This window comes from Cryptomeria japonica, chromosome 9 (genome assembly GCF_030272615.1).
Source record: "Cryptomeria japonica chromosome 9, Sugi_1.0, whole genome shotgun sequence".
NCBI classification, from domain to species: Eukaryota; Viridiplantae; Streptophyta; class Pinopsida; order Cupressales; family Cupressaceae; genus Cryptomeria; species Cryptomeria japonica.
This window is the reverse complement of record NC_081413.1, coordinates 44,523,066-44,548,136: the sequence shown is the minus strand read 5'-3', so window position 1 is coordinate 44,548,136 and position 25,071 is coordinate 44,523,066. Positions and strand designations below refer to the sequence as shown.

At 36.5% G+C, this 25,071-nt stretch overlaps 1 protein-coding gene across 2 annotated transcripts in view; it reads right to left on the bottom strand.

Moving 5' to 3' along the window:
* The window catches only part of LOC131043928 (endoribonuclease Dicer homolog 4), a 290,003-nt gene that overhangs the window by 220,725 nt on the left and 44,207 nt on the right, over positions 1 to 25,071 (bottom strand). The window contains exons 4-5 of one of the 2 annotated variants that reach the window (XM_057977166.2): positions 5,578 to 5,712; positions 5,388 to 5,460 (exon numbers count right to left, since the gene is read on the bottom strand). In XM_057977166.2, the coding sequence (XP_057833149.2) occupies positions 5,388 to 5,460; positions 5,578 to 5,712 (208 nt within the window). Of the gene's footprint in view, positions 1 to 5,387; positions 5,461 to 5,577; positions 5,713 to 25,071 lie in introns of those variants that run through there. The other variant, XM_057977167.2, reaches the window with a different exon arrangement.

Genomic DNA, 25,071 nt, shown 5'->3' with positions numbered 1-25,071 from the left:
CAACTCCAGACCTTTGGTCAAGTAGACTGCCCCTGAACCTGGTTGGGTCAAGATTAATTTCAATAGGGCATCGACTGGCAATCTGGGCCCTAGCAATATTGGCTATGTTATCAGAGATGAACATGGAAATTCTCTGGCTGAGGTGACAAAGCATATTGAGTTTTCCACAAACAATGTGGTAGAATTTTGGGCTGTATTGCGTGGGCTCCAGGCTAGAGTCGATGTTGGGGCTCGGAGAATCCACTTGGAGGGTGACTCATTAAATGTGACTAATGCAATTAGGAAGAATGAGACCCCAAGTTGTATCCTTAACCAATAGCTTCGCCCAATCAAAACCATTTTGGACGGATTGGAAGATTATCGCATAAGCCACGTGTATCGAGAAGGCAATGAGGCGGCAGATAGGTTGGCAAAAGCAGCAGCGGCGTTAATCAATCCATAATTTCTTAGTACTATGGGTCTCATCATAAGACAATTTGGACGGGATTGGTGTTTCAATAATGTCTCGATGAGGAATTATTCTCCCCCGTTTTCATTTAAAGACAGGTGGATTCAAGTATTCATTTTTTGTAAGCTCCGGCGAGGTATGATTTGACATGATGAATAAGAGCTGGATAACCAAGCTCATTGAAACCTCAAGTTGTGGCGACTTGGAAGTTGTGTGGCACATAGGAGCAATTAATGATGAGGATGATTGGACATCTCATACTTTCTCGGCGTTCATGACATTACATGGAAGTGTCTATTTATAAGCTTTTAGTTTCTTTGTTTTCACACTGCATTTGGTTGTTGTGAGTTAGATTGAAGTGGTAGGTGTAGTGTCCTAAAATTGCGACCCTAGCAATTTTCGACTGCATTAGGGTCCACATGCATGCGAGATCGAAACCTCTAGCCTGATCGAAGACCGGAGACTGCTCAACCCTCGGAATCAGCTTCTTCCTTGGCCTCTGCATCACCCTGTCTGCACTCTACCCTGGAGAAAGGGCTAGGACAGGGGTGTGGCGCCCCTGTCCCCCCTAGGACAGGGGCGTGGCACCCCTGTCCCTGCCCTATTTTGGGGCAGGTTCCTTCCTAAAGCATGCATTGTGGGTTGTGTTGTCGGCCCATGACGAAAATCAAATCCACTAACATGTATTTAAGGGGCATTTGTCCTCTCATTTGCATAAGTTAGAAAAGGTTAAAGTTGGATAAGATTGGAGTTTGTCAAGTTGCATAAGCGATCAAGCATTCAAGAGCATTCAAGCATTATTTTCCAGCATTGAGCATTCTCAAGTCTCCCTTCAAGGCTAGGTGTTGCATTCAAGTCAAGGATTCAACCATTGAAGAGGAGATTGATTACAACATTCAATTCCACACAAGCATTTCTATCAACATTGCTACCACAACCTCCCTTGAGGTGATTTACAATTCAGTCTTTCATTTACATCTACTTGCAAGTACTTTCTTTCATTATTTGGTTAATTTCATTGTGAAACTCTCATCTCTCCTTAGAGGGAAAGAGTAGTTTCCTCTTGATCTCCATCATTCACCTTTTTCCACATTACAGTAGGGTTGTGAGACTAAGTATAGCTAGGGATGGACACGCCTATCATGTTGGAGGCTACAAAACGCCAGATGGCATTTATGGGGGAAATTTCTGACAAGCGGCTGTTAGCAGTTATGGCCACTAAACACCCTCTCATTCTACATGTTGTGAAAAGAATTTTGGGTGGGGATTTTCTCAGAGCTATTCACCGATATCGGGTAAATTCGGATATCCCAGCCATGTTTGTAGCCATGTTGATCTATATGGGGGTGAGTAAGCAGAGAGTGAAAAAGATCACCCAGATGGTCTTCAGGCATTGTTTTTTGGGGGAGATTGACACTGTCTTCGACAATGTCGATGCTAATTTGCGCACCCCCCTTCCTCAAAATTATTACATGTCTCTTGGTGTGGGTGTTGAGGTTAAGAAATTTGTGGTAGTGCAAGCTCTTGATCAAGAGAGTCTGGTTGCAAAATGGGAGACGAAGGCCCGAAATATCTCCTTCCTGTTAAGGGTTACAGGCATACTGCCCGGCTTTAGCAAATCTTGGAGGCGGCAGTATGTTGTGGCAGAGGGTTTGTGTGGAAGGCAAGATATTGGAATTTTGGTAAACGGAGAGGAAGACCCAGAGCATGAGTGGGGATTTGGCTGTGGCGAGGAGTGGATCCCGGATTATGATTGTCTCCCTAAAGAAATGGCGGATTCTGAAGCTCATGCAGATTATGGTTTGGAGTACCCAGTGGAACTGAGAGCTGTTATGGCCCAGAAAGAAAAGGCGCTTGATCAAGACGATGAGGAGGACGAGAATGGCGACCCAGATGCCATTGAACCCGAGGATGCGAATGTTGGGGCAGTGTGAAGATTATGGTTCTGTTTTGTTTTCTGTGTATTTGCAGGGTAGAAACCCTGAATTTTGAGTAGTGCTATATTATCTCTATGTTTTTTCTTGCTTCCAATATGATTGTATAGAGTGGCCATAGTTGATGGGGCTGTCTAGATATTGGCAGATTTTGGCAATACTGTCGGATATAATACAGGTGTAGTTGGTCCATTTTGGAGTCAGTAGGGCAGTCTGGTCGAATATGGTGTTTAAATTTTGTCTTTCTATACCAGACTCTGGAATATATCTATATGTACAAAATCCTTTTATATTAATATAAATGGGTGCTTCCCCCCTGCAGCTATTAACTTTTCAAAAAAAAAGCCTCAAATGCAAAAGGTATATTACCATAAATAATTTAAGGATTTTATGATAAACAAATGAAATTGCAAGAAGAAATAAAGGCAGTGTAAAGAACCAAAAGTATCGATACAGCAGAATTCAAGAAGAATAAATACAATGTAGGTTGATTCAATTTGAGTATTATAGTATTATTATACTGAATGACAAAAATCTCCAGATGGCTGCAAAACGTCCAATGCCCAAAGCAAATGATAGAAATGCAAAGCTAAAAGTGGAATGATATATGAGTAATGCTTTGGGTACTACATTTACTATGTTTTTCTTTGTAAGTCTTTTGAAAGACTTGCTAGAGAATAGGAGAAGTTAGTTCAAATAGGTACAAGTCATTCCAAGTCTTCTAAGTCATTTGCATTGGTTCCAAACCAATTTACAAAGGTTTAGAAGGCCACAACTAGTTCAAATAAGAGGTAAAAGAAAAATACACCTTCCTACTCTACTTCAAAGACCAAATGCAGAATAATAGAAAACAAGGCCATATGTGAAAACTACAAGAAAGAGGTCCCAGTGAATCCAAATGTATGCAATAATAGATAGAGTAGTTGATTGATATCATCAAGAAGAATGACATTACAATTCTTGATTCTTTTTCTACATGTTCTTCCTCCTCTTCCAAATATGGTAATGTAAAGTGTGACAATATATGCATAAAATCAAACATAGGCAACTTCTTGGGGTCAGGATAAAGCAAGCCACAAGAAAAGTCATTGAAAGTGAGCCAAGAGCTCATGTTTGGGGGAAAATTTTGGTGTGTGTGTGTGTGACTTGGATTGAGCACTACCTGTTTCGAGTTACTCAGTTTAAGAGAATTTTCCAAAGCCATGTGAGTATATGCAATCCATTTGTTCAAAATAACAAAGCTGAAAGAAAAGAAACCCATCTGTTTGCAGAAAAGTCAAATGCACAATATTGAAAATAAATTAATCTAATCCAAATATTTTTGAATTCAATGCAACAAATAAATAATCTTCTTTTCATTTTTCCATTTAAATGCTACAGTGCAGTTTCCTACACACAAACTTATGCAACTAATGCAGTTTTGCTATCCTGATTTCTTCATGTTGGAAATGAAATTATTTATCATCTAAGATAAATGCAAAGATATCATTTTATATTTGCATGCAATGTCTATATTCCTTGAATGTGAACTGATTTGTGTATGCAGCTGTTCATAGTAGTGCAAGTTCAGCTTTAAATGTGATGTGCAGAAGATGCAATGTTTCTTATGATGTATGCAAGCATGAATGATGATTCTCATGCAAATAAAACACATCCCAAATGACTGTTCCAATATATGGAATGCAAGTTTTGTTAGAATAAATAAACCCATCAAATATTAGTATTACATCATTATAGAAATTAGCAATAATAATACGGTGTATTGTTATTGTTAATAATATATTCAATTCGGTTCTCTACCTCAACCAACAATCTCACTTTGTATATATTCCTCCGCTCATTAATAGTAAATCACTGATTGAACTCCTAAATTCATTTTGTCTCAGAACCCTGTTGATTAAAGCAAGTTGAAGGTACCCTGTTCTATGTTTTTCCTTGCTATGCAGGGACTTTTGAGATTTAGTGAAGACTGTAGCTAAGCAAGACAAACATGAAGAAATCCAGATTTGGAAGTGAAGGTCGGGCTATGATCAAGCCCAGTCCACGCAATGAGGAAGGAATGGTTTTGTGATGAGCAAAGTGAAAAGAGGTGACTCTTGGCATTTGGCAAACATGCACAATCAATTCAAGAGAAACTACTAGTTTTCAGCAGGGGTTGATCTCAAAACAACCACAGTGGTTTCATAAAAGATGCAATAATTGCAAAATTGCCAAGGAGTGTTTCATAACAACTGCCAGTAACAAACCAGTGATTTCGCCTAAACTAAGGAAATGTAAACAAAAAAGGACCTGAAAAGAGTGAAAAGACACTAAGGGACCATAATGGGCTATAAGGCATATTAGAAGAGGTTTACGAGGTTTAATTGACAAAATTGTCCTAGAAACCAAGGTCAACTGGTATTTTTTACACTATGTAGCCTCTCGGCAAGAGTGGTGTCACATCCCCTTTTCCAATAAGTTCCCAAGATGTTCTATAAGCCCATTTCCAATTTCCCATGGGCTTAGGGTAATGACTTTATGACCTCTAAGTGAGTTATACCCTTTATGTCTTTATAGAGTGACCACTTCAAGTGTTTTACAGTTTTTATGTTTTTTTTAAAGAGTAAGGGTATCAGCCCATTCCTTAGGAGTTATGCTTCCATTTTTGGAGCATAAGGTATCATCTCATTTCTTCGGACTTTTGAGTTGTCATCCTCATCTACTTGTAATCTTTATAAAAGCAATTTCATTGCACTTATTGTTTACAATTTGTGAATGGTATAGCTGAGATTTGTTCATTGCATTTTGAGTCTATGTTAGTTTATCGAGCAAGTGGATCATTTCTGAATAGCTTCAAGGCAGCTGTTTCTAGGTAGAGATTTCATGCAATTATCTGAAACTTTACAACAAAGCTCAAAATGAAAACAGATTGTTATGCCAATAAAGAAATCAACACATACAGAGAAAACAATTATTCAACTTAATCATTTGGGTTTAAAAAAACAATGGCAAAGTCATCACAGTACCTTTCCCCATTATTGGAGAGGCAGTCATACCAAATATTCTTGGACGCTTTTCACTATCCTTTTTGAAAAACTCCTGCAGATATTTTCAAATCCAGTTTAAGTATGATTCTGGCATGGACTTAAAAACCAATTATAGTGATCTTCCCTATAGTTAATCTACAGCAGTTGTGCTTACAACACAAACTCATACCTTCATTACTTGTGCATATGAATGCCGTTTCTGAGCATGATGGCATTCATCAAATATCAAGACCTCAATTAACTCCATCTTCATAAAACAGTGATGCAAATTATGTAATAGTATATCTGGTGTCATAACAAGAACCTGTAACAGAAATACGACAAATATCATGAGTCATAGAGCAACCACCAATTTGTGTAGAGATGTATACCATATCAGATACAGCTATTTTTACAATATACATTTGTCTGAGCATTAAAAAATTCAGGATGAAAAATCTTGATTAAAACATAAATATTATTGTGTATAGATTGTAGTTTTGACTGTCTAAGGTTTTTTACTTGACATTTCAGATCAAACTCCATGATCGATCATCAAGAAGAGAGAAAGAAAAGAGAAAAGAAGGATTGTTAGCAGACCAAGCAGGATAGAAAAGGAGGGAAGTGAGTCAGTATGGGAACCAAGAAGAACAAGGGGAGGATGGGGAAGGGGTACCCTTATTTGATTCAAAAATTCCAAAGGGGAATAACCAAATTATTAAGTAATAAAATTAAAATAACAAAAGAATAATAAATCAAAAAATTTATGGAGAAAAAAAATCAGATACATCTATATGTATACAATAACAATAATAAGGATAATAAATTATTAGTATTCACTATCATAATGGTATATTAATAGAATGATATTAAAATATACATAATAACTATATATACCTCAGTTACCGGTTCTTGCCAAAAATGGCCGGGTCCTGGTCCTGGTCCGAGCCTAGTTCGACCTGGGTCCCACCCGGGTCCTGCCCAGGTGGCTGGGTTCGGGACCCAGGTCGAACCAGGGAGGACCCGGGTGAACCCAAGCCCGTGGGTTCCCAAAAATGAGGCCCACGGGTTAGAAAACAAAGAAAAACAATTAAAAAACGAATTTTTTAATCTTATTTTAACATTTTGAAACTTGAATCAGTTGAAACTTGAAACTTGAATATCATCTTTTTTGCAAATTATGAATATGATATTACATTTATGATTTACGATATATCTTTATCAGAATATTTATTGGCATTGGCAATTATGGATTTATGATTTATGATTTATCTGTTATCATTTATGTATTACTGTATGGGAAAGTTACATTGTATGTTTCATATTTGTATGTTTGAATTGTGAACATATATAATTTTGATGTTTGAAGTTTCATCATATATATATAAAAAAAAAATTAAAATATATATATATATGTGTGTGTGTGTGTGTGTACGGACGAACCCGTACCAAAAAAAAAAAAATTTGCCAAATCCGCGAATCCGAACCGGAACCGGTAACTTAGATATATACTTATAAAATATATCAATAACAAAAAAAAGCCAAAAGAATAACATAAATAGTATTTTTATTCCTAGCAAAGACTCATTCAAATCATTTTAATAACAAACTTAAAACCTTTCAACAACTTGGCATGTGCCAGCTTCTTTGTTCATTCTATATAACTTACATTGGACAAACTAATGGCTTCATTCAAAATTTCAAACTATAAAAGTAAACCTCATATTTCTCGTGTAAATTTATAACATATCAAGAGGTCTGTTTTAGCTGAACAATTTTATAACACAAAACACCAAATTTGATACCTAAACACTACTACAATAGATTATTTCAGAAAGTAGTAGATTTTGTGCAATCTTGACTCTTACTTTTCAATGTATATTGTTAGTGTCAAGGCCACTTGTAATAATGTGAAATACAATTGGATCCAATGCGCCCAATTATATGCCAATGACTTTTGTGTGTATATAAACACATACTAATTTCACTACTTAGTATCTTGTTTGATCTGTTGGTGTTCGAAATAAGCCACGCCCGGACCGGTCCAAGAGGGGCCAGTAGCTCAGTGGTAGAGCACTCCAGCGGCGTATGGAAGGTCCTAGGTTCGAGTCCTAGCTGGTCCATGTCTTAACATGGTATCAGAGCCAGGTCCAGGCTAGGAGCCCCAAGCACACGAGAGGTGTGGCTTAAGGGGGGGTGTTGGTGTTGGAAATAAGCCACACCCGGACCGGTCCAAGAGGGGCCAGTAGCTCAGTGGTAGAGCACTCCAGCAGGGTATGGAAGGTCCTAGGTTCGAGTCCTAGCTGGTCCATGTCTTTACATGATCATATAAATGTAGTAAATATATTGCCTATGGTTTTCTCCATATTCTCACTTGTGTATTTGTTAATTGAAAGATTTGTCACCTATAAGAATTTTCCACATGTTCCTACAGTAGGTGTGACAATAGAAGTAATAAATGTTATCAAAAATTGCAATTAAATCAATCACATTTTTTCCCTTAAGAAAATGCATATTTTGAGTAAATCATAGTCAACATTTTTTACTGTTTTGTCATGTTTAACAACATTTAAACTATCTGGAATCCTGTTTAAATCATCCATCTGATCTTTCAATCAATTTTCCTGTTTTTGATTGCTTATGACATGACCCACAAATTCTTTGTTTTTCGGTAAGGTTTTCTATGCAATTATTCCTTCAATTGAATAGTACTCCTTTTCAAATTGGTGAAGATATATTGCAAAGTAACTAGCATGAGCAATTTAGTTGCATCTTTCAACTATTCTAAAAGTGAGTGCAAAGAGTGTGACTACCATAGCACATTTTAGCTCAGCTTGGCTCATTCATCAGTCAATTCCACACAAGGTCCAGATTTTGGATAAAGCATTTAGTTCAAAAATAAAACAAATTCTATTCGTTAAATCTTTTGCTACAACTATAGGAAAGAGTAGGTAGTATTAGAGTCCTATACAACAACAACTAAGAGGACTACAAATAATCAAATCCAGACAGGGTTCAAGTTTTGAATGAATGAGATTGGAAGCAAGTTATTTGGTCCTTCCACAACAAAATAATTACGAAGACACAAATGGATACCTCCTAAAACCAACTTAAAGTTCTACTTGGCATCAAGTGCAAAAACTTCCACCTGGTGCCAAGTTATTAAAGTTCCACCTTTTGGCATTAGTGACATAAAATCTCCACCTGGTACTAATAAACCAAAACTTCCATCAAGCACCAAAGGAGCATCTTTTTTTGCCAAACAAAGTGGCAAACAAAACAAAAGTGGCACCCAAGTTAGTATATGAGCTCAAGTGAAAGATAAACATCAAATAAATTGAAATAAAGAAGAAAAAGCAATGAATATGAGGCCCCCATTCAAAGTGACACGCAAGATGAATCATATCAATATATTATTATTTTTCTGAGGTAGGTAATGGCTAAACAAATGATTTTTGTGAAGTAGTGAATCGACAAGTAGTGCAAACTCCCATGGAAGAGAGTAAAAGTTTTTTGATTCATCATCTTTTTGGGATGGCAATCTTTAATGGAGCATATGAGATTGCAACTACTTCCACCCTAGAAGCAATAATTAATGAGAAATCAACAACATCAAAATTTCATCTATCTAAATATGCAGATCACTCTCACAAAGGGAAGAATATCTCAGACCCAAAAGATTATGTTACACCTACAAGCGATTTTCTTTCCATTTATGGAGGTACTTCAAAGACATTTTTATATAAAGATGTTAATATTTACAGCCAAGAACAACCAAAAACAGATCTTTTTTGTAAAGATTAAAAGATTAATTAAGTCAAGGCCAGAACAGTGACATGAATCAAAGAAACAATCAGTTGTAACAAAAATAAAAGAAGTGCAACTCCCAACAAAATTGAATAGCACAAAAGCTCTCATTGAACAGCTAACTCCAAGTTTAACAAGAGTTCGAGTTGAGGAGAAGACAGAAGACATAGCAATTGAAGTGTTAGGAAAACAACCACTGTTGCAAAATTTGCAAGTAATTAATAAGGCATTAAAAACAACGAAAGAAAAATACTTGCATTTCATAAGTGACTAGGATATTGCCATCAAATTTGCAGAAGAAGCCCTTAATACATCTAAGGAAATGAGAGAAAGAGTTGAGGAACTCACTTGTGAGCTTAGTTTAGCACATTTTGTGATTCAATAGGCAAAAGAACAGCAAGTTGTTGCAGCAAATTTGAGGGACATAGAAGCTAAAGCAAGGTCTAGAGAATTAAAAAATACAACTAATGAACGTGAAAGGCTAAAAAGGGAGCCTGAATTGGTTCAAGCAAAAGAAAGGAGAGTCAAAGAAGGCATAACTAAGAAATTTTTGTAGGGGATTATGGATCAACAAGCAAAGCAACTTGAGGATGTCAAAACTGGATGGGAATTAGAAGCAATTGCTTCAAAGGACAATTGCACAGAATTAGGCCAGCAAGAAGAGTGGTCTAAACAGCATACTGAATTCCAAACTGAAGATTGAGATGATTTTCAATCTTTTTCTAGATCCCAGTAGGTTCATGTTTCAATTATCATGAGAGAAATTTTTGATGATTCTTTCACTATGATCATTGAAGAAGCATCACCTGGTGTAGGGATTCCAACTCCCAATCATGTCAAATAGGTCCAGCAAAAGCCAACTACGTCACACGTAAGATCGAGGACTGCAAATTAAAAATTCCCAAGAATGATTTGGGATAATGGTATTTGCAGAAAGATTCTGTCACAAGCTCTTGAAGAGTTGCACTAACATTGTTTAAAGACGAGCAATTTTGAAAACCCTTGGCATTACTATTTTGAACTCTCAAACATTCAAAATAATTTTAAAAACCAAAAATTGAAATCTTATTCTAATTTCAATTCATTATTTTAGGTTTTCATACTTTTAGTTTTTTGTACATGCAAGTTAAGGGACTCCAATTATGCGTCCAATTGAAGCCTAGGGCAATGAATTTTATGTGAACACTAGGGTGAAGAGTTTACATATCATATGCTGAATTTTTACACTTTTGAGGTGTTCAACCATGATTCTTTAGATTATTTTAAAGACAATATTGCATAAAATAATGTCTATATTGTTTTAATTTGTGAGCTCAGGAAGATCTAGGGATAAAACTATTGTTTAGGCATTTCTTCATGATTCTTCATAGTACATTAGGATAGTGTAATGTCCCATTTTAGGATAACTTGGTATTATGGGACAATTACTTAAATTTCTTCTACTGACTATAGATTACAATATCTGATTTTGATTATGAATTTATATAATTGATAGTATAAAGATAAATATATAAATAATGACACTTATCAATGTTACTTGCTCTATCTAATAGATGAAATGATGTATGTGCTAAGTGAATGATACGCCAATAAACTTCCCTTTCACCGATTATGTGATTTATGCCACTGTGATACTCCAATCTGCAACTAGATGCCGATGCTTGCCTGATATGTCGATATATTTCAGCAATGATCCTTGTTTCTAAGTCTGATGTAAACAATAATGTATGCAGATATGAAGTGGCTGCTCCTGATGTGAAGAGATATACTTGCAACAAAATAAAGACTGCTGTTCCAGATATATCAATTGATCTGTGCAATGTCTTGGTGCCTTTCCTGATATATGCCCTTGCTCCTTATGCAATTGGTGGGGTGCCTGAATGGCAGACTGCTCTCAAAAGCTGCTGAACATTGCCCTCAAGGTGTCTTCTTACTTGCTTTTGGAGATGGCTTTGTATGTTCCTCTTATACTTCTTTAAGGACCCATGTCTTATTTTAGATAATCTCTCTTGGGGAATTTCATCAAGTAATCCCTTGACAATGATCCTCTAACCAATGATCTTGAATTCGAAAGTCATGGTCTTGAAGTTTTGGGTGAACCTGCCAATTGATTCCATCCATTCTATACCTAATATCATGTCTATGTTTCCCAATTCCATCACATGTAAATCGTCATGGAACTTATAACTTCCAATGGTGACTTCAAGCATTGGCGCTATTGTGTGGCATCTTAATCTTGAACCATTGGCCATCACTATGGTGAAACCTTCTTATTCATAAGTCGAAATCTCTTGGGATTGGATGAGAGAAGAATTTAGGAAATTATGTGCGACTCCACTATCGATAACAATTGTGATGGGGTGTATGTGTAGGAACCCCTGCACCCTAAATGTTTTAAGCCCATGAGGTCCAATGATAGTAGCTAAAGTGCCACCTTTCTTTTGTAGAGAAGGTGGGCTAGCCTCATCTTTTGATTCGCTGCTATCTAAATCACCATCTTCTTCTCCTTCGCTATTTGGCCTAACTTCAATGTAATGAATCTTTCCTTTCCCCATCCTGGCTCCCATGGCTCCTTACCTGCAAAACAAAGTTTTCTTCTTCTTAGGTCCTGTCTTGTTGCCTCATCTAGTTGGTTTCTTCTTGACGCCTCTCTTTGGAAAGGTGGGTCAGCATGGTCTTTGGGTTTTGCAGATTCCTTGAATGGTGCTTTGTTCTTTATTGTTCCTTGATCCATGTCCCTAGATTTCTTAATGGCCTCTTGAAATGTTTTTGGATTGAGACCCTTTATCCAACCTCTTAATGGATCCATCAGCCCATCCATGAATAGTACTATTAGCCTCCTTTTGGATATCTCAGTAACTAGGACTGATAATCGTTGGAACTCCATTATATATTCATCAATGGATCCCTTTTGTTTAAATTGGACCAGCTCTTTAAAGCAAAGTTCCGAATCTTTGTTGTCAAATCTTTTAATTAATCTCTCAATGAATTCCACATAAGAGGTGATTTGTGCATGCCCCATGTTGGTCATTCCATGGTAGCACCATTCATGTGCTACCCCATCTAGATGTAGCGCTGCATATTTGATGGCCTCATCTTCGGACATAGAGTTCAATTGAAAGTAGGTATCAATCTTTTGTACCCATGCTCATGCAGTGGTCTTTCTTGAACCATCAAAGTAAGGTATGCTGAGTTTTCCAACCTTCCTCTTCAATTCTGAATAATTGTCACGGTTCCCCTTTTTGGGCATATGCCTTATCCTTAAGTCCATGTAGTATTTTAGTGACATCTTTGTTTGAAGACCGCCATGTATCCAATCTTGTCTCAATTGATCTTGAAGATCTACTAAAGAAGGTTCATTTTCTTCTTGCTGTTCAACCCTTGGTGTAAAAGTTGGTATCATGGGCCAGGAGCTCTTTGTAGTAGTCCTATGGCTTGGACTTCCATTAGTCGATTGTCCTTCATTCCCTCCTTCATTAATATTATTATTATAATGATTTACTGAGACGCTGATCATTGTTTGTGTGAGAATGTCGAGTAATTGAGCCATTCTTTGTTCGGCAAAGAATTGATCCATCTTCCTACCCAGATCTTTGTCACCCATGTTTGTCTTCTCTTGTTGGTTGTTCTTGTTGTCTTGGCCTGACCTCTTGCATTGATAGGTTTTCAGATTTTTATCACTCGTAAACATTCACAGGCTGACAGGATTTCTTGCTCCAATACCATTTGTAATGTCTTGTTTTAGGAAACTTGGTATTGTGGAACAATTACTTCAATTTCCTGTACAACTATAGATTACAATATCTGATTTTGATTATGAATTTAGATAATTGATAGTATAAAGATAAATATATAAATCATGACACTTATCAATGTCACTTGCTCTATCTAATTGATGAAATGATGTGTATGATAAGTGAATGATAGGCCAATAAACTTCCCTTTCACCAACTTTGATGAGGGATACAGAATGAGTACAATGTTGTCTCTGATCTTGTTGATGTGTTCACTAGGCACATGCAAACTCAGAATAAAATACCAAAGTATCTCTCTTGAACAAAATCTTTCGGATGCTGAAGATTTGCTTAAGGTTCATCCGAGAAAGATTCCAAGGTTCCGAATGTAGGATCTCTACGTGTGGAAAAGCCTAGTTGGTCGTTGTAATTACTATTTCATCAAAGGGCATTTATGATTCGAAAGGACTCAACAATTGATAAGCAGATGGTATGCAGTAAGGATTTTCCCTAATACTACTAAATGATTTTCAAAAAGGGCAAAAGGTGAGGGTTTAAAGGGAATCCTAAACTACTCTAGCATGAATGGATGAAGAAACAATACAAGTGAAACTCAACTAGTTATAGCATCGCCATACATGAACAACTTTGCTAGAACTAATGTAATCTTCTAGGGATGTTTTAAGGTTTTCAAATCACTATCAACCATAGACACCATCAATTGAATGCATATCAAGGGTTAAACGATGATCGAACTTAAAGACTTTAAAATGCTCCAGTTGACCACACAAGGCTCGCTTACAATCAGCAAGAAAGCTAGTGGTATGGATAACGAGCTTCACAATGCATCAAATACAACATTCCACCATGAAATCTAATACTAAAATTATCATCAAAAGATTAGCTTAAGAAGATAGAAGAACCATGTAATGAGCTTCAAGGATTGAGTAAAACACCATAACTTCAATGTTTCATTAATCCAATGACCAAATAACAACAATTTTTCAAGTCTAACTCTTGCTCTTATTGCTCTTTCACTATTTACTATCAATTGTTAACTATTAACTGCTCTCTCTTCTCCTTGTTATTCCCATTAACCCTACAAATGAAAATGAGTGGAGCTTATATAGAGCTTCCAAATACAATGAAGGGCCGAGATCAAATGGAGATCAAGGGCCATGATCTTGCCACCTAAACCCTAATTAGGGTTTGACATAAATGAAAACCCTATCTAGAAAATCATCACCATGAATCAACCAATAAGAAGACAACATGTGCTGGCACGAAAATCGAGGAAGCATTATCCAATAGAAATACGAGATGCTATGTGAGATCATTGTTGTCCTCATTTTTGTTTCCAAAAATGAAAGACCACTACATTAAAATTTTTGTGAAAAAATGAAAAAATTTACACTATGGCATGCTTCTCGAGGCAGAATTTTGACAAATCCTTAGACTGGCTTAATCCTCAGTCTATCCTCGAACTACGTTTCGAATTTTGTCAAATTCTGGGTTCGTTTGCTATGTCTTTCCTTCAATTTCGGGTTTTAAAACCCCGACTGTAGGTGGAGAATTTTCTTCAAACTGCAAGTTTTAATGATATTCATTGTTTTGGTTGTTGTAGGGGAACTTTTAGCTTATTACATGTGCATCTTTATTAAAAGATGTTACTTGCAATTTGTTTTAAATTTCCCTTTCTTGTTTTTGTCTTTTTTATTTTTTTTTGGTCTTTTTTAGTTAAAATAGGGATTTTTTTACTCAATTACAAGTAAACTTGCAGTTTCGTCAAAAAACCCCTACTTTAATGGTTTTTGCATGTAATAGGGATTTTCAATCCCCACTACATATGTGCAAGTATTTCTAACTTGTTGTAGGGATTTAATTTCCCTTTTACAAGTAATTAAAACTTGCAGTTTGCTCCAAAAAACTCGATTTTGCCTTGCAAATGCATTTTTGACAATTTTAAACTTGTCATTTGTCCAAAAAATCCCGATTTTGGCTTGGCAAGTGAAAAAGTAAAAAATAAAGCTTGTCATTTGTCTAAAAAATCCCAATTTTGCCTTGTAAGTGGAAAAAGTGAATTTCAAACTTGTTATTTCCTCACCAAAACCCGATTTTCATTGTTTCATGGCAATTCGAACTTGTTGTTTGTCTCCCAAAACCTGATTTGCAAGAAAAATGAATTTGTTGAAGATGTCAAAGCGATTTTTTGTGGAGATTTGTTGGAGATGCAAAGCGTTTAGGATTCTATCCTATTCTCATGCATTTACAAACACAATTTTCGCCATTTAGGGTTTATTGTTACTCCACAAATCTGCATTCTCCTAAATCGTTTTCCCTTCTCTCACCTAGGCATGGAGTTTGGGATAAGATTTAAGCTATTTAATGATCCATCAATGATGCATTGAATACCACATTTTTGCAAAAACGTGATTCCTTTGGCTGCAAATTGGAAGGGTTTAATGCCACGAATCTTTGATAAGATGAATCGTTTTTGCTTTCCATGCTAAGGCGTTGGGATTTGAGGAAGATTTGACCTCTTCTTGTGCCTCCAAGTTTGCATTTTGCTGCCACGTTTTTCATATAAGACATTCTTGCAAAAACGTGTAAAGGGTTTGGCATTACGGTTTGGGTTTATTGATTGATTTTGCTTCTTCATTCCAAGGATTGTTGCATTTTTGGAGAAGCATTTGCATTTTCAAAAACGGTATGGCTTCTTTCCTTTCTCTCCTTTTTTTTTACTATTTTCTTGCTTTCTTTGTTTCTTTTTTGTAAATATGTGTTGTTCTTCCCCCAAAAACCAGTTTTTGTGAGAAGGATTTTTCCCCTTTGTATGCAATTTTCGAATTGCATTGTTCTTCCCAAAACTCCCTCTTTACTTGTATTCAGGGTATTTAATCTCGATTACAAGTTCGCTGGAAATTCTTGTTCTTCCCCTACGGTTAAGGAATTTAACCATTTTTGGTTAAAATTCCAAGTTAAAAAGTGTGAAATACCCCTCCCTTGCAAATTCGGGTTTTGAAAACCGGATTACATGTTGAAGAGTTCTTCCCATTTTCATGAAAATGACTTTCTCGGATTTTCCCATTTCTATCCATTCATGTTCCCCATATCCGTACTTTCCATTTCCATCATTTCCTGCAAGTCAAAATCTCATTTTTCGTCCATTTCTCCATTTTTGAATTTATATTCAGGTTTTAAAACCCCGATTGCATGTATGTCCTTTCCAACTTGTATACTTGCGAAAATTCTCCCAAGATCCGAAATTGGTCAAAGTCAAGATTTTCCCATTTCTACATATTTCCCCTCTTCCTCTCACAAAATCGTGAAATTCAAGAATCAAAGTTTTACCCATTTGGAGAAGGAAGAATGATATTTGCAGTTGACTATGATGTTGCCTTAACTCTTTTAAGTCTTCATCACAGCATTCCAGGTTCACAATCAATGTCAGATTTGTCGGCATCTCCAACTCCAAAGAAAATGAAATACAAATATGACAAATATCTGAATGAGGTTGCACCTTCCTAGGTTTCTTCTCCTTTGGATCGCATCAAAGACACAGAGATAGGGCACCTTGATATGGCATAATTCATCAACAAGGTAGAAGATCCACAGGATAATAACTTGCAGCGGCTGTTGGACAGCCATATCCATCATGCATCTTCCTTCCCAATGGCTGCCCTAGAACCTGAATTTGTTCTTACATGTGCCCATCATTTTGACAAGGAATCAAGAGTCATCAAAAATGATGATGGTGAAGCTATAATTCGTCTTGATGCGGACAATTGAGGAGGTCTTCAAAATACCTCCTGCACCTGTTTATATGGAAATCACCAAAGAAAGTGCAGCAGAATATTACATGAAGAGGGAAAAAGATTGCAAGTGGCACATCAATAGGTGGATCCAAGAGCCACGTCCTTCCTTCTCAAGGTGGGCAAAGTTGTACCGTTGTGATTTCAAATGGGATATAGGAGACACCATCACTCTTCTCAGCAGGATGATGGGCCTTGAGCATTCCAATGTCTTTGAGCCATGGATGTATCAGTTCATTATGTTCATACGGCAGTCACATCACATTTCATGGGGGGAAGTCATCAGCGATGCCTTGTGCGAACAACTTGCAGCAGTTCCTACCACCATGACCTTCTTCATGAATTCTTACTTGGTATATTTAGCAACATCACTTAGACACTTTCCAGGTCCTTCTACCAAGCGTGATCGCTCGCTTATACCAGTTTGGGAATATTATGACCAGTTGCCATTGAAACCCAGCAAACTGCATTTTAGAAGGGTCCAAGATGCATTCTTCAGATATTTCATGTGTCAGTTTGACAGAGATCTCAGGAACAAAAGAGTATCAGATGAGGCATGGGTCAAGGTCTGAGTATGGGTGTTTGTTCCTACAATTTCCCACCTTCACCTATATGAGGATAGGATGCTATGATGGTCAGCCATAAATGCTTCCAAGATACCCAACCGATAAGATAATTTTTATGGAGTTGGGAAGACAGATCATGGCTGTTCACACTTTTCAGTCTGCTAAGCACAAGGTTGGAATGGGGATCTCTACCACAAACCCATTGAAAATTGGTCGATACTCACTTGTCACATCTGTGAAGGCTAAGGCCATGGAGGCTGAATTGCAAGAAATCAAACTTAAAAGGTTCAAACCTAGAGCTTATTTTGATTATAGAGGTATGAAGGAGAAGATCAAGAAATCCTTTGTGCATGTTCATCGCATTGAAGACATCTGGGTAGATCTCCGCACAGAAGCCGAAGTCCTCAAGACGGATTACTGCAGGCTCACTGTTGAGCAAATTGTTGATTTGAACTTGGTGGATATCCCACAACGGATGATTGATGACGGGCATATACTTGATACTGAATACACTTCACGGAGGGTTGAAGAAGCTCCACTTCCTTTGATCCAATGGTCACACAAGAAGTGCATCTCCATCCTTGACAGATTTCAGCCTATCTTGGCCAACACTAACCCATGGCTGAAAAGTAATGTTGTTAGACTTATAAAAATCAAGGTTGGTAAAGAAGATGATTCTACGGGACCTCTTGGACTGAAATCTGAGATTCAGATTGACAACAAGGAGGGTGCTTCATCTTCGGGCACAAGGATCAAGTTACGAGTCGGTCGTGCAGTAGTGCTCCTTTCTGAGGAGACGACTATTCGTGGGAAGGAAAAATCACAATTCCATGTTCAAGTGATCGATCTGGATAATCCAGAAGAGGGGCAGCAATCTGATGATGCTCCTAAGTCTCCAGTTTCAAACTCGCCTCATAAGGTCATTCCTCCAAGTTCCATTGAGATGCCTCTTTCTCCTCCTGATTTGCTTGCGGATGAGTCTCCTCAGAATGCAATTCCCATTTCAGCATACGAGCCATCTCCTGATCATCAACAAGAGAGTGTTGAAAGTTACTTGCATTCAGTTATCAGAATTTGATACTTCCACTTCTGGTTTTGAAGAATTCATGAGGCAATCTTCATGCCCATTGGTAACTGAGCAAACCATGGTCGCTGTCCAAACAGATATTCCTCCCAGGATGAACACGGTGATTCAAACAGAAACTGCTTCTCCTTTGCCTACGACCGTGACTAGAGGGGAGTTAATGACTTTGCCTCCATGGCTTAGTTCTTTTACCCCGAAAAGGAAGAAGCAAGAAATCTCACCTGATGCCTTTGATTACCAGCAACTCAAACAGTCCAAATCCAAAGTTGCTAAGAAGGCCAAGACTATCTCTAGGGTAACTGTTGATAGCAACAAGATGAAAGTAGTTGAAATTGTGGAACCTATTGTAGATAAGCCACTTGATGAAATGTCAACTGCTGATTATAAGGTTACGAAGATAGAGTTGGGGCAAGCAAACGCATGAGGTCATTAAACATGATGCTCAGTTTTCTATTGCTTCATTGGTGCCAAGGTGTGATGATCTTCTTTCAAAGAAAGACAAGCTAGAAGAGAAAAACCAACAGCTTATGGCAGCCATTCATAAAATCACAAAACCTGCTGTTGAAGGGAGTAACTCCATAGGTTCCTCTGGTTCCCAAGAATCGATTTGTGGAGTGGAAAGGGCTGCTCAGAAAGTACAAGCACTGAATTCTTGGGTTGATCAGCTTCATGATCAATGTGTACAAGTAATGAAAGACATTTTTCAAATAATGTCTAAGTTGGAAACCATTGAGGAGAAATTGGATCAGACTTCTAACACTTTCAAAAAGAATCTGGAAAGTGTTGAGAAAAGTCTGACAATCTGGCATACCATGCCCCAACAACAGCTGAGTATTTTGCAGGAGCATGCCATCATCTCTTCCAGGGTCATGTACTTGGAATTTGAAGAACTCCTGGTAAACAAGACCCTTGTTCTTAAATCCCTCATTGAGGAGATCGGTGATGCAAGGAGATTCCGGGGTGAAATTTACCGAGGTATTGTCTCACATTGTGAAAGGGCTTCTTGCAACATAGTAAGTCAGGATGGAGAGCTGATTCCAGAAGAAGAAGTTCTTGCTGATTTACAGATGAGGATTCATAATGAATGGAGGAGCGAACAATTCTCGGCAGCTTCGATTCAAGCATTGATGAAACACCAAGCCTTTCTGCATGAAATCCAGTCTATCCTCGATAAAAACAATTCCGCGCTCCTCCGCTATCACAACACTATTGTGAAGACTATGGTTGTTGCCAAGAACACCCATGAACCAAATCCCGATGAACTACAAGTGAGCATCCGAAAATTTCAAGGATTTGTGTCTTCACAAAATGCAACTTAAGTGTTTTTTAACACTTAGTTGATTTTTCCTTTTTTGTAATCTTTAGTTGTAATTTAGTTTTGACAAGTTGCATGTAAAAGTATTTTTTTGTAAAATGCAAGTTACACATTACTTGCACTTTTGTAATTACATGTAAATCAACTACAGTTGTGTTCGATTAGGACTATAGTTGGAATAAGTTTTAGTTAGTTGGAATAACTCTTAGTTAGTTAATGAAGTCTCAGTTATTTATTGAATGAGTCTTGGTGGTTGAGAGAATCTCTCAAGTTAGTTAAGATCCTCCCACCTTTTTCTCAAGGCTCCTCTTCTATAAATACTGGAGGAGTCCATTGTAATTATCATCTTTTGGAAAGCAAGCAAAAACTCTGCCAAATTTACAGCAAGAAGTCTTTGAGCTTATGTATGTGGATTGAAATTTTTGAAGAATAATAAAGAAGGATTACTCAACTTTTGAGTCTTTGAGCTACATGTTTGAGTTTGAATCTTTTATTTCTTCTATGCCAAGTGTTTTTAAAGGAGCTTAGTCCAATCTGATTTGAAGTCTTTGAGCTGCAAGTAGAGAAGATTAATTAAAATAGGAAACTCTCTTGAAGAAGCAGCAAGTCTTTGAGCTTGCGTCTATTCTTGAGGAAAAATTACTGTTTGATAAGAAATAGCAGCAAGTCTTTGAGCTTGCATTAGTTCTTGTCTTTGTGTTGAAAGAATAGATTATTTCAGTCTTTGAGCTGTTATCTTTTATTTGTTGTAAAATTTAGTATAGCAAAGGGTAGATAGGACTTCCAATAGTCAAGTCTTTGAGCTTGATATCGCTGTCCCGTCCGGAAGGAAGTGACGGAAGTCTTTGCACTTTCAGGAAACTTCATTTCCTTTCTCTCATTTCACTTGAAAGTAGTTACTGCTGTTCATATTCAATCGCTATCATTTTCTGTGAAGAGAAAAGGATATTGTCTTTCTTGAAGAAAGAAGGAAGACTACTGTACCATCCTATTTTTATTTCAGTTTTAGTTAAATAGGGGGAACCTTCCCTTAATTAGGAGAGTTTTTACTCGTGTGTTGTGGTTGAAACCACAATTTTGTATATTTCCCCAAGTGTACAAAATTTTCAACCAACAATCATAACAAACTGTCTTCTAGAATCTGGTTCCCTTTCTCACGTTCATTTTTGGCATATTCGATGAATCTAGACACCATTTCTTCTATCTCCCTCATTGGAATCTCTGGTAGAGACTTGAGCTGCTCTTCCATGTGCATTACTTCATCGAAAGCTTTGACGATGGAGTTCTCCCATTAGGTTCGAATTCATGAACCTTGTGTTAGGATAACCGGTGAACAACTGAGAAGGGGGGTGAATCAGTTGTTAACCGATTATGTCAATCAAACCACTTAATAACCTTTAACCGGATCACATAAACATTGAATACCGGAATAGCAGAAACAGATACCGGTAAGCAATAAAACTTAAGAATAAAACAAAGAATTAACACAATGCAACCATACCACATAGCACCATGATTTGTACGTGGAAAACCCGGAAAGGGAAAAACCACGGTGGGAAGCCTACCCACAGTCAAATGATACTTCTGTAGAAAGTATGTGATATAATAAGGGGCATGCACATGCAGGAAGGCACACTGCCTAGAGCGTACTGCTCATTACAAAAGAGTCTCACTGACTACAAAGAGGTTATAACCACCTCAAGATCATTTGTGATGTCCCCATTTAAACAATCAAAATATAATAATGCCATTCTAAAATAGAATTTAATAATAAATAATAATCCAATTAAAAATATAAAAAATAATTTAAAAAAAAAAATATATATATATATATAACCAAATAAATGAATAGAATGGACTAAATAAAATCTTAATAATAATAATAAACAAGATTCAATATATAATTTATATTTATTAATTACATATTCATCAAATAATAATATAAATTATACGGTATTATATTATTACAAAACACAAATAAAAAGTTCTCACCGATTCCTTGAGTTTGATTGTTGTTGCTAACTTATCAAATGGTAAACTTTGGGCAGGCCAGATCTGGCGCATGTCAAAATGGTCTCCCTTGCAAAAGTATAAGAATCCTTCCAAGTGAAATACGAACCATACAATTATGGTGATAATGACCTTTGGTAGTGATTCATTAAAATGATTAATCTCTTATATTTATATGAGAAAATGAAGGTGACAGCTTGATCAATAAAGATAGCAATGATATTAATATTCGATACAAGCATAGAAGATAGCATTGGATAAAAAGAAGACTGGAATTAGTCAACAACGATAATAAGTATCAACAAATGACATATCCTAAACAAGATAAGATTATAGATGAGAATCCATAATAAATTACCTTGAAGACTAGACGGAGAGTTTATGATCCTTCCAACCAATATGTAAGAGGATATAAGAGACGAAGTCGATTAAGCCAATTATAATACCAAGAATCACCACCTAGGATTAGTTAGTAATAAATAAGATAATATTAAACAATATCATTGGTCGGTTATGAAAGGGTATAAGCCATGCCGGTTGGAGTGCAATCGATCCTTTCGGTATTGCAAGATATAAAAGGAAATTGGATTCACTCTGAAAAGGGGAGGAGAGATTAATATCCAGCAGGATCGATTAGTTCAGATCAGAACTGTTATTAAGTTACAAGCAGTAACATCTTGTTCTTGGTAGCATTCATGGGATGTGCTTAATATGTATTTCTACTTTATGAAGTCTGATAATGTTTCTATGCAGAATTTAATATTAAGGAAAATATTAACATAGAGTGCAATATATTTAATAAGGATATAAGTATCATGACAGTGGCAGACCAGAACTGACATGCATCAGATCTGTCTGCCAATACCAACCCCTAAACATATTACCAATTAGGATTGTTTCAAATGGTAGTAGTATTAGTAGATTATATAAAAGGATACTAGCAAATCCATAAATAATTAGTAATATTTTAATTCGTAATTCATTTGTTATATATATATATATATATATAGTAACATAATGATTGTAAATATAGATATTGATTATAATAGATATTAATATAATAATTATGGTTAACATAACACTTTAGAAATTACTCAATAATATTACATAATAATTCATACAAATAATAATAATAAATGCGTAAATAATTTATAAATGAATCAGAATAAGATTGATTGTTTAATATGGTAAGTTAGAAAGTACTTGGTAGATTAAAGAGAAATAAATGATTAAATAAGGTTAATATATATTTAATATATTAAATGATGAAGAAATGAGTTATTACAATGTTATATGAATAACAATAATTTGGTTATGTGATAGAGGCTAGTGGGAAATTCCCTTAGCCCAATGCAGGGATTAAGATAATCCCTAGTAGGTAGTATATACTGAATATCTATATGCATATATATGGCTTGGTTGACTAAGTTCATCCAAGAAGAGGCGGATCTGGCCGGTCCCCTCTGATGGACTTGGATGATGAGATGCATCATCCAAAGCAAGGAATTGACATATGGTCTTCCTTGGATGGCTTGGGTGTAAGAAATTAAACCCAAGACAGGAATCGAATTAACCTTTGATTTCCTGGATGGCTTGGGTGTAAGAAATTACATCCAAGACAGGAATCGAATTCACCTTCGATTTCCTGGATGGCTTGGAACAAGGATGGGTTCCAAGAAGGCGAGCATCACAGCCGCCTAAGGACATATCTTCGTATGGCATTCGTATCCTTTTTATTAGATAAGAACTGTGATTAGTGTTAATTAAGCATTTTCAAGTTAAATTGCAAGTTAGATTAGTTTTATATATATATATATATATATATATATATATTGTTGTATTCTAACAATCTATTTTGCAGGACAATGATCTCTAACTAGTAGGGACATTACATAATTGGACAACAATCCAGAATAATGAACTGCCAGAGATAGCATCTACCATGTCTGATTACAGTCCCGGTTAAGCTCAATACCGGAGGCCTTTGATCTCTTCCTTAAACCCAATTCGATCACCTATGATCGACCAAAACTCCTTCGCATATGATATTGCATTTCACGACCACAACACACTTATTTCATTCCATACCATTCCCATTCATGATCTACAATGAGATCTTACATCAATTTATACAAGCCGTAAGACCTAAACCAATTAAGGTTGGCCAACTAAAAGATATTACAATAAGATCATTACATACATCCATATTACAATGATATGCCATGTTGGCTTAAGACCAAAACAACAATAACCAATCCATAAAAAATCCCGGTAACTTGTAGAGAACACGTTAACATGATATCGGTCCATAACCTAGATAGGTACCGGGCCTAATCTGGGTCCACCACGCCAAAGCAATGTCTTCAAACAGTTGAGGCATGATCAGGGATCACCTTTTGCATCCTGAATTCCATCTAGAAGCCACACCAACACCACTTAGCATTCTGTCAAGGTTTCTCAGTGAAAGCTCTCTCGGTTAAACCTTAAACCCATGTTGGTAAGGGTTTACAAGAGTGTATGATAGCATCCAATTACCAAGTCAATACCGACTGACCAAAACATGCTCCAGAAGCATGTAACACTTAAAACCAAACATACTCCATTTATCCAAACATGTTGGAAGTATCCAACAGATAGTCTCTTCTGTTGGTAACACTAGATCTTCTACCGGTAACCAAAACCTGTCTGTCGGTAACCAACCATAACAGCTAGTGTTGACATCAATGACAAAACATCAATGCAACACACAATCAATTCATCCATATTGCCAACACCTTGCTTGTCAAATTCACAATCTCGAGCATTTCATCTATTTGCTCCTTGGTTGCCATATCACCTTCACCGTAGAAGATAATCTTTATTCTTTCCATCAACTCTTTGGATTCTATGACTATTCCTGGATCAATCTTTCTTCTCGGGACATCTTGTGCTACTTGTTGTCCTCATTTTTGGACCATTACATGAAATTTTTGTGAAAAAAATTTTAAAAATTACTCTATGGCATGCTTCCCGGGGCAAAATTTCAACTAATCCTTGGACTGGCTTAATCCTCAGTACATCCTCGAACTACGTTTCGAATTTCGTCAAATTCTAGGTTCGTTTGCTATATCTTTCCTTCAATTTTGGGTTTTAAAATCTCGATTGCAGGTGGAGAATTTTCTTCAAACTGCAAGTTTTAATGATATTCATTGTTTTGGTCTTTGTAGGCGAATTTTTGACTTATTACATGTGCACTTTTATTTAAAAGATGTTACTTGTAATTTGTTTTAAATTTTCCCTTTGTTGTTTTTATCTTTTTTATTGTTTTAGTCTTGTTTAGTTAAAATGGGGATTTTTTGGCTCAATTACAAGTAAAC